The sequence below is a fragment of the Seriola lalandi genome, unplaced genomic scaffold (genome assembly GCF_002814215.2).
Source record: "Seriola lalandi dorsalis isolate HSWRI2012SDOR001 ecotype SW California unplaced genomic scaffold, Sedor1 jcf7180002054574, whole genome shotgun sequence".
Classification (NCBI taxonomy): domain Eukaryota; kingdom Metazoa; phylum Chordata; class Actinopteri; order Carangiformes; family Carangidae; genus Seriola; species Seriola lalandi.
Window position 1 is genome coordinate 1,155,504 of NW_019525127.1, and position 10,671 is coordinate 1,166,174.

Genomic DNA, 10,671 nt, shown 5'->3' on the forward strand with positions numbered 1-10,671 from the left:
TCACAGCCACTGACTGCAGAATTTTTTTTTTGTTTTTTTTGTCACCAACTGATCTGCAGGCAGTTGTTGATGGTTTGGATGTAACTTGAGCTGCCAAACCCCTGTAGTGTTTGCTTCAGCCACACAACAGCTGGGAATCTGGCTGTCACAGTACAGCGTGCCCATTCAGGCAACGCTGGGAAGGGGTTTTCCACTGTGCACAAAAAACACATGTGACATAGATGGACACACAAACACACACTAAAAGACATGCACACAGACTTAGATTAAGTAGCGCCAACATTTTCTTGGTTAGGCTGTGATCTGTGGTTACAGCTTCAGGCTGCAGACTGTCACAAGAATTAAAATATACCACACAGGAATAAACATATTGAAAGCTATAAACAATCTAAACAATCTTTTATTACAAAAATAATGTGCCAGCTTGAGAAAAACAGCACCAGATTTCAGAAAATAAGCATATTGTCAGTTAGAATGCAGTCTTTGCATACACTGTTTCAAAAAGTGGAAATTTTTGATCCCAAAAGTTTACCAGGAAGTAAAATTTCATGGCTTTGGTGAAAAAAATAGGCAACAAAACATTGCACGAAAATCCAATTATATATGCAAAAAGAATAAATATTAATATAATAGTTATATATTTTAAATCTGTTTTAATATATAATTTACAGAACAGAAATATGTAATGTTTAATCAAAAATAAAAACTACTAATAGCACCACATTATCAACTACATGTCTAGGTCCAAAAATAAGAAGCTTATGCATCATGAATCTTTGAATTGTACAATCCTACGATTAGTTTTTGGCTAAATGTCAAGAAAGTGCAACAGGTTTGTAATTTGACACATTGAGGTATATGATATTTGATATATTGCATTGAAATCCTCTTCCCCTCCACAATAATCTCCTGCATTGCCACAGGAGAACACTCAGAACCTGACACTTAAAAGAAAACAACAACAAAAAAAACTATGCAGACTTAGAAAGGCCTGATGAACTCATCTGTTTTGCGACAGGGAACTGTGGATTGTACAGTTTTGCTTCCCTATGTACAAACATTTTAAGTCAGTTGTTTGTAGTCAAGCCTCCCCAAATTGGAAACTCCACTCAGGTTATTTTCTGCCGTGTAGTGCTGCTCATCAGTGTTCATTTACTGTCAGCAAAAAGATAACTGTCTTTTTGAAGTGAGTGTTGTTCTGTTTATAGTTTGGCACACTCTTCCCAATGTTTCAGGTACTCTGCAGTGTCCCTGTCGTTGAACTTGGCCTGGCATAGTGGGCACTGTAACTCTGACTGGCCTGAGCATTCACTCCAGGCGGGGCTCGGTGTGGCTGCTGCAGCTGCAGGCTGCTGCTGTGTCTCAGCAGTGGTCCTCAATAGGTGCTCTGCGTCGTCCTTCTGTCGCCTCGAGGAGATCCTGTGTCCTATGTGCACACGACACATGGGAACCACGTCTCTGTTTTCTCTGCTAGCTCCCTGCTAAAAAAGCATGAGACATGTATGCTGTTAGGATTGCATCAGCCACACATAAGGGAACATGCTCACCGTAAAAGGAAGAGAATGCTATGTAGGCATATAGGTATTGAAGGGCCGTTGTCTCACCTGTTTGTGTAGCTGCTGTTTTAACTGATGAACCTGCTCCTTCAGATCTTGGATCTGGCCCTGTGCTCGCTCTCTATCAGTTCGCTCAGACTTGAAGTCCTCTGTATAGATGAGGACCTGAGGAAGAAAAATAAAACTTTACTCCTTATGTTTCTCTAAAATTAAGTTTAGGTTTGTTAAAAACATCATATGTTACTAGAGCTGTATACAGTAAAATTATACATGTGCACACACTGCGTCAATGTAGAAGATACACTGAGACAATAAAATAGTACTGACCTGCTGCTCCAGTGTCTGGATGCGCTCTTGGTCTTGCCTCCTTGTCTCCTCTCCTTCTCTACCCAGTCTTGCACATTCACTAATCTTCTCCTCCAGTAAGCCATTGAGCCTGGAAATCTCCTGATGAAGCAACCCAGTGCTGACAGAACCCAGCCCAGGCGTCAAGCCCTGCCCAGTGGTCTCCTTCAGCCTCTGACACAAACCTCTGATATAGTCCTCCCTGCTAGAGTCATACTTCTGCCACTGAGAATTCAAACCTTGTACCTAAAAAGGACAAATTATAAAGACACTGTTGGATATATGATTCAACTGATTTTGTATTTAAGCAAATTAGTATTGCACTTATGAGTAATTAAAATATAGCTTATAAAAAAAAAAAAATCATTATTGAGAATAACTTTCTAGTTGACTTACATATGCCACTCGCTGCTTTAGCTGTTTATTCTCCTCCTGAAGTTGGTAGATTTGAGCATTAACACCACTCATGTCAGAGGACTCTGCTGTCTGTGGAAAATGGTGAAGGAAGTTACAGCAGGGTCCTCCAGAACAAAAAGCAGTACTTAACACAACATTTAAAGAAATGTGGGGATGATTTGTAGTGCGTTGAGCTCAAGCTCCACTGCAACAAGTGAACAAAGATACCAGGAGCCCCATGAAGCTGAGGCATCACACACCTCCTTAGGCTTTTGAAGCTGAGCCATCTCCTCCATTTCTCCTTCTCCCTTCTTCTCTTTCTCTAGCCTCGCCAGCAGCTCCTGGCACACCTTCACAGTTGCACCGAGCTGGCCACGGAGCTGGTCAGCCTCTTCCGCCAGGGAGGTGCAGAGGACGGCTCTGGTGGCCTCGGACCGATCCCTCTCCTCCAAGGCCGACCGCAGCCTCTGAATCTCCTGGTCCTTCTCGTGGTCTGGCTGACACCTGACACTCTCCAGCTCCAGTTCCTTCTCTCTGAGCTGCACATTCAGTCTCTGGATCTCCTGGGAGAAGACACGGTGATGAACTGCATGAGCACATTAGTTTGTACTATGTAATCTTTAAGTGCATTTTATTTATTAAAGATGCGATACAACTAAAATTTATTATTCTAATTATTGTTACTGATATTTTCTCTGTTTGATTTTCTTTTAAATCATGAGTATTTGTTTCACTGAGGATGTCACTGAAAATATTCACTAAGATTTTACTATTAATACAACATGAACATCACAATTGCATGCGGGTCAAAACAATAAATCCAGCAGGGTGACAAAAACTTAAAAGTTGACATGTAGACTTAAAGGGTTTTAAAGCTTAGTAGTTCTTGCTGATGGACTTGTGGGTAATGTCCCTTCATTGGACAGACATGCGCCACTATTCTAACTTTTCTCCAACTTCAGGCTCCAGTGTCCACACTCATCCGCAAGGAACAACATGGTAACAATATATTATACCTCTTCTTGTCGAGATGCCTTGAACTCCATATCGTTCCTCTTCTGTTTCAGTTTGCATATTTCTTTACATAAGCTCTCCAGCAAAGACTTGGACGGCCCTATGACCACAGACTCTTTATCTCCCACGGCCATGTAGATCCTCTCATATCTCCCCAGCCTCACTTTCAACTCTGCAATGATATTGTCCTTTACATTTATCTGTTTGTTCAGAAGGTCGATTTCCTGCCGAGTCTCATGATAAAGAGTATTCAGCGTGCTGTAGCTCCGGATTTTGTCTTTCACCATGTCGTTATCCGTGTTCATACTGAAGTTATCCATTGCAAGTTTAGTAGATTTAACAGAAAGATCAACTCTTAATAATCCAACATTTGACACCTCTGTTCCTAGCCCTGTGTCTTTAGAAATGGACCGAGGAAGACGGTTGTCGGAGATTTGGCGCATCAGTGTCGAGAATAATATAACAGTCTAGGGGGATTTCCTAGGGAACTTCCCCACGTACTTTTTTGAGCTTCGTCAATCTGAGCCCTGCCTGCTCTCAAAGATTCATCGTCGACCGTCATTGGGAGGTAAAATGGTTTTATAGCCCGTTGGCACAAATGGTTAAGAACACACATAAACATACATTTTAACTACAGGCTAAAAGGTTTTAAGCTAGGTTCTACCAACGGCTGGGAAAGTAATTCTGGTGCTGCGTTCACTACCCTCGTAAACTCGAACTCTCCAAGCGAGAGACGCAAAGAAGTGCATTTGATTAGCATTAGCAAGTGCTCCTAGAAGAGAGTCGTTTTAGTTTTAGTTTCATAAATTAGACTGGGAAAGAAAAAAATTTTAAGTTAAGTTTAAATCCCACCTTAAAGTTTGTCGTTGTGGGCTTAAAGATAATGTAGCCACAAAAAGACCTATAGAAAATGAAGTCCCCTATAGTATTTTGCAATCAGTACAATTCTAAAGCATTAATTTTCCCAAAGGTAGTTTACAGGGTTTTCACGCATCTCGCCCCCTAAACGTCACACCAGGGCATTTCTATTGTCATAGCAAATTCCCCATATAGCCTACGCCTGTCATTATTTTAGGGTTGTTTATCCTCGCCCCACTGGTTTTATTTTTTCCCACAGCCTTGAAGGCATCATGACTGCTGGTTCCTAATACGGATACAACCAGTGTGTGTGCGTGATTGTATTCTAGCTGTCCAGACTATTACATGATTCATACAGAATGAGTTATGACTGATCATTGGATGGCTCTTAATGATTCTTTTGGGGTATTTTGCTTTCTGAAACTTTGGAAATATCTGTTACTGTAACAAATTACAAATTGACTGCAATATTATAGGATTACTTAGTGCCATTATTACTTAGTGATGCTTTAGTTTTAGCCTATAATTATCACTATTTTTGTAATATGCCTGTGATATCAAGCTGGTGTTTTACATGGGAAAAAGGGTGCAATAATTTAAACATCACCTCTCCTATAAGGTGTTAAATTGACTAGTCCACAATTGAAAAAGTTCAATTAAAAATAATTAAATTAGGGCTGCAACAAACTTTTTTCATTATCAGTTGATCTGCAGTTTATGTTTTCCAACTTGGCCTAATTATTCATTTGGTCTATAAAATGTCGAAACAAAGAAGTGACCGAGGTGAAGTCTTCAAATGTCAATCCTCTGGGCAGTCCAAAAATATTCCATTTAGAATGACGTCTATAAAAGTAAATTCATTCATTCATTTATTAATTCAAAAGAAAAAAAAAGGAATAAGGATAAGATCACCAACAGACCTCACCCTTCTTGATGCTGCAATTTGTATTAGGCTACACATTAGTTTGACATGTATAGTACAGTAACATTATTACAACATTTGTAATGTAGCCTATGCAGGCTTATGCATGGAAGAAGTATTCAACTGCTTTAATGGTTGTGCACAATGTTCCAAGTCAATACTGAAGATATTGTATATTGTTGATTTGCTATAAGTTGCATTTTGGTTTTGTCGCTTGTTATAGTGGAGATCATTTTAATTAGTGTTTGTAGTTTAATCAGTACTGCTTTGTATTTTACCAAGTGATCATATGTTTTGAATGTATAATGTTGGTCAGTACCTACTAGCAATAGCTCTGTCAAAACAAATGCAGTGAAGAAGAACACATGTATTGCCTTTTGCAGGAGCTTTAAACACAATACACATTTCCTAATACATATAAGCCTCTTGTTAATACTAAAGCTACTTGGCAAAACTCCTTTAGGATTGGACCCTGACCAACAAGAACACTTTACTTCTGAGGCTTGGCAGGTCAAAATGAAACCCCTGTCTAGACTGTAGGAGTAGGGTTAAGGCTTTTAGGCAGGCATACAAGAGACTTCGTCAGTTCCATTGGCCAGTGGGGAGTCCCAGGTATTTCTGGGTCAATCATGCTATAATGTCACATGAAATCTGTTGGTGACTCATTGAAGTCACATGGTAGTCATGTGACAGTTCAAGGTGTAAAGTGGTATAGAAACCATGTAGAAGAAGTGAATGTGAGGACAGTGTTTTAAGTCACTGATACTTTAAGTCTTTTTGGCAATACCAGCTACAGTTCACTTTCATTGCAGCACCAGTGAGGAACCTGAATGTGGTGTTCTTTCCTCATGAGAGGAAATCATTTAGACTGTAGATTACAACTCATCTCTTTTGGTTCACACCTTGATTCATATAACAACCCTCAGCAGCTCATGTGCCAGTGTGATTCACCTTGAGAGGTGAAATGTCTGGGACTCCCCATCAATTGGCAGAGCTGATGAAACCCTAAAACACGTGGGGAAATCTACTCACACAGTCCAGTGGACTGATTCATTTTGACATGTCAGTACAGTCGTAGTCATCAAGGTAGCACAATACCTGGATGAATGAGAAGAATCTAGAGATACATACTGCGGACGTACTCCACATCACTCAGTGGATGGCCCCAAGTAGTTTGTTATAGTGAAACGATTAGTTGACAGAAAATTCATCACCACGATTAAATCATTTAAGTAATTCTGAGGTTAAGTTGCAGACTTCTTCCACCTTCTCAAATGTCAGAATTGTATGCATTTCTGGTTTATATCCTTATGGATGCTTTGAGATTTAGACTGTTGGTGACAGAAACAAGCCATTTGAAGATGTAAATCGCTAGATTAAGTCGTATAGTCTGTCTGTTTCAGATCTAACCTTGTGCCTGTTTTTCTTAAGTAAAGACTTTGTATATGGAATTTATCAAAATAAAAGTTACGAAGAGCATCACCCAAACAAAACAGCAAGAGAGCACTCGTGTTTAAAAGTAGGACATAAGAAGTAAACTTAAGAGCAAAGATGATATGTGGAATATTTTAAAAAGCATTGGGCCTTGCAGTACAATAATTTCCCCACAGTAATCGAAGTAGTGAAAAACAAATGAGTATCAGGAACAAAACAGGTGTCACATTTCTTAGATGTTTCTCAGAAATGCATGGTCAAAACGAAAGAAAATAAAGGCATGTCTATAAGCAAGCATGAAAACACTACATTCAATATGACTGCATGACAGATCTTTTTAAGCATTATAACCCCCACTTAAGTTAAATAATGGTGCAAATATTTTAGATGAAAAAACTGTAAATAGTCATCCTTAGACACAGTGCTAAATGCCACAAAAGGATCTGTCTGCAGTTACCATTGACTTCCACTAGATGGTGGCATTTAATAATACATTCTGTAGATTTTTTTTTTCCATCTTCTAACTACGGTCATCAGGATTTTTTTTTTAACTCCTCTTTTATTCATGAGTATATTGGTTTCCTGCTGATAGTCAAATGTGAACTTGACCTCTAAATGATAGGATATCTTATTTTTAGAACTCAACACTCCGTTCATGAGTAATTTCAAAACGTGTTGTTGGCAGCTTTTAATAGCTGGAAACTTTATACAAGAATAAAAGATAGTATTTGATATTTACACAGTAATACTTTCAAAAAAATACTTTACAATGCACACATACACACTGCCACATGGTTATTTGCGCTTATCAAGTTACTGCTCATCAAATCAACACTATCAACCATAACTCAGATATTCAGCGTTAATACAATTTGTGTTACTCATAAAACAACAGGATGAAGATGCAAACCAAAACTTTACATAAAAGTTTAAATGACATGTGAAAGTCTGGAGTAGAAAAATATTTGTTTTATCATACTGTGGTAGAAAAGTATGCAGTTGCTCAGGCCTATAAAAGTTTTATCAAGAATAATCAATTGTTGAACAGGAAGAGAATATAGCCAGCTATCTCTCATTTTTGCTTGAGAAAACGGTAGGAATACAAAAACACGAACATTATTTTGTCTTTGAACATCACACTACACACACGGGGAATCACAGCTTCACTCGGTATGCACCACACACAATGACTCCATCTTTGTAACTGTGTCTGTAGAACTAGGACAGAAATGAGTTTTGATACCATATTAAGGAAGACTCCCTCAAAATATCCCGCAGAACTCTTAAAAATCTTAATACTTGAATTGTGAAGTCCTGTCTCAAGCAGTCAGGGCCTTCGACTCTTTTAATGTAAGTTGTTTTTTAATAGGAGTTTTTAATAAAGCCTGACCACTGCCCTAAACAAATTCTGCCGAGAATTTAACCCTGTTTGAGGCCCCTTCAAAGAAGGTAGAAAAACCTTACATTCTGATAACGGAAGAGAAAAGAAAAGTATCTTAAAGTATGATAAACTACATCTGCAGGATGTAACTGTAGGCCACATCTGCCAATGATTATTAGAGTCAGTCATTTTTAATCCTGGATTCAAAGCGCTGCTAGTTTTCACTCTAATCATGTAATTAGTGACTCGTCTGTACCTGGGACACCAGCTGAGTGCAATTAACTGCATTAATTAATGAGGTGACAGCAAAAAAGACAGCTCCCAGGGAAGACACTTGAAAACTGGCCACTAGGGGGCGGTCAGTGCAAAACGAACAAGAGTGAATGGATGAAAGTCACAGAATCTCACATAACTGTACCGTTAGGGACTTCTCTTTCTGTATTTATTTACCTTTGTGTTTGCACCAGATATAATTGGTGTTTTTAGCAACCAAATGTTGGCTTTTAAAATATTTTGATTAATGTAGTTTGAGTGTATTGGGGCATAGCACCTTTCGGAAACTGAAAATCCATAAAATTTACAGTGGAGAGTCAAATAAATGCAAGCTATTTCAGCCATGCAACCCTATGTGTGCCCCATATCACCTTGTTTTTAAGATTTAGGATATTAATGATAAACCAATGGAAGACACATGGCCAAGGAAACATCTTTGCTGGGCTCTATAGAAAGATATATTTGACTGCAAACCAATCATGAAAATTTGAACGGGGAAGAGCTCAACTGAACTTTATCTTCAACAGTAACACATGCAGTTTTTTTTCCCTTCCTAGCACTGCAGCTTGCGGATACTGCGGGAAATCCTCTTAAACTCACGCTGGCCCTTCTGCCAGCGCTTCAGAGAGGTGATGACCAGATGGCCGTCCATCTTCTGGCCCATGACCAGGTAGGCAGCGTTGATGTCATTCATCTCCTCACAGATGCACTGCAGGCCGTCCTTCAGCCACAGCACAGTCTTCCTCAGGTCATGCTCCGTCACGCCGTTCAGCTTGTAGATGGTCTTGCTCTTGGTCTCCGGCACTATCTTGGTGTCACCGTTGATGTAGGAGATCTCCTTGACTTTGATCTTCAGAGCTTAAAGCATGCAGCAGAGAGAGGGTTGGGGAGTGGAACACAAATATTGTATGCAGATCATCCTTTTTGACATGTGCTAATGAAAGCCATCTGTATTTACATGTGGTTTGGTGCTAAAATGCAAGAGAAATCTTGGTCACAATACACACACCCCTCCCTCCCTTGACCTCTTTGGGCCCCTGAGCTTCACCTTAGGAACTACTGCTTTAATAAAATGAGTGGGCGCGTACTTACCAAAGTCATTCTTACACAGATTGTCAACAATTTCGTTGTCATTTTCATCTGTTTCCTTGCAAGCATCGCACACTCTGGGCACTATAACAAACAAATTAGACTGAATTAACAAATCATTGCTTAGCAGTTATAAGCCTGTCAGACTAAACATGTCATGCACAAGTGAATATCACTTGAGCAGTACAGTGCAGGACACATGAGTTAATAAACTGAATAAAAAAATCATGCTGTTCACACATTCATTTTTTGAAACAGTAAAAGTCCATACATGATCTATTATTAGTTATGTGCCACTAAGTGAATTTGGCATTTATGCGCAGGACTTGGGAATGGTTAGTTTGCCTACATTAGACAAAACCTCACCTTCTTTGGTGACTGGCACAAAGTTGTCGATGCCTGCAGGTGGTATGCACAGGTCATTGTCTAGAGGGAAACGGTCGCAGTCCAACATCTTTGGCCAGGGGAAGCCAAACGCGGACATCACGGGCGCGCAGCCGTTCTTGACGCTCTCGCACAGAGACCTGCACGGCTGTATGGGCTCGTCCAAGTCATCCAGACACACGGGAGCGAAAAGGGAGCAGAGGAACTTTCTCGTGTCGGGGTGACATTGCTTCTGGACCAGCGGGATCCAAGACGAAGCTTGCTGCAGAACTTCGTTCATGGTTTCGTGTCCGAGCAGGTTCGGGAGGCGCATCTCCGTGTACTCTATGTCGTGGCACAGGAGGAGGTTTGCAGGAATTGGCTTACAGTTATTCTTTTTGTAGAATAACTCATGCTGGCCAAAATTGTATAATCCGTGAATGGCTTCCGTGCAGGGTATTGCTATCACCCACAACAACGCCACTGTTGAGATGAGGGCTCTCATTTTGCTTGCGCGTAAAAGTTGTAAAAATATGAACACAGGAGCTTAATCAGGGGCTGTTGAGCATCAGTCGGCGTGGATGGAGCTTGTGTCAGTGGCCAGCCCCTACTGTACCAAGAGGTTTTTCTTCCAGGCATGTCTGGGTGGAGTCTGTTTATTGTGCGTAAAGACCGCTTCTCTATTCAGCACACTGGGTTTCCTCATATCAGGTGAAACTTGTGGATACATTTGTCTCCCAAGTCTAAGAAAAACGCCCAAATTCTCACTTGTCGCTCCTCAGGGTCTGAGAGACATTTCTCATTTATAATTATAGCTCATAGTATTTTATCACCCGTCATTTTTTTTTTTTTTTTTTTTAACAATTTCCCTTACTATTTCATCTTCTGCCCTTCATGGAAATCATAACAAAACGTGTCTGACAAGTTTTCCTCATTACGCCCAAATCAACAGAAATATATCCTGAGTGATCCTTTAACTTGCTGCTTTTTAGGCCCACGCTGTAAATAGTTTGGAAATGTTGTCAGTGGGGGCATTTAGC

At 40.0% G+C, this 10,671-nt stretch overlaps 2 protein-coding genes across 3 annotated transcripts; both read right to left on the reverse strand.

Annotated features, from left to right (window-relative positions):
• Positions 1–382: 382 nt before the first annotated feature.
• Positions 383–4,001, reverse strand: tnip2 (TNFAIP3 interacting protein 2). Of its 2 annotated transcripts, none has more exons than XM_087176933.1 (6): positions 3,314–4,001; positions 2,558–2,860; positions 2,298–2,387; positions 1,884–2,147; positions 1,605–1,721; positions 383–1,478 (listed from the first exon to the last, which is right to left on the reverse strand). In XM_087176933.1, exons 1-6 carry the CDS (start codon positions 3,752–3,754, stop codon positions 1,203–1,205), a joined length of 1,491 nt encoding a protein of 496 aa, XP_087033059.1. In that variant the 5' UTR covers positions 3,755–4,001; the 3' UTR covers positions 383–1,202. The 2 variants fall into 2 exon arrangements, with proteins under 2 accessions (XP_087033059.1, XP_023273124.1); XM_023417356.2 differs by having other exon boundaries at positions 383–1,481; positions 3,314–3,999.
• A 2,645-nt stretch (positions 4,002–6,646) lies between these two features.
• Positions 6,647–10,234, reverse strand: sfrp2 (secreted frizzled-related protein 2). Its single transcript, XM_023417481.2, has 3 exons — positions 9,635–10,234; positions 9,272–9,352; positions 6,647–9,037 (listed from the first exon to the last, which is right to left on the reverse strand). Exons 1-3 carry the CDS (start codon positions 10,134–10,136, stop codon positions 8,733–8,735), a joined length of 888 nt encoding a protein of 295 aa, XP_023273249.1. The 5' UTR covers positions 10,137–10,234; the 3' UTR covers positions 6,647–8,732.
• Positions 10,235–10,671: the final 437 nt, after the last annotated feature.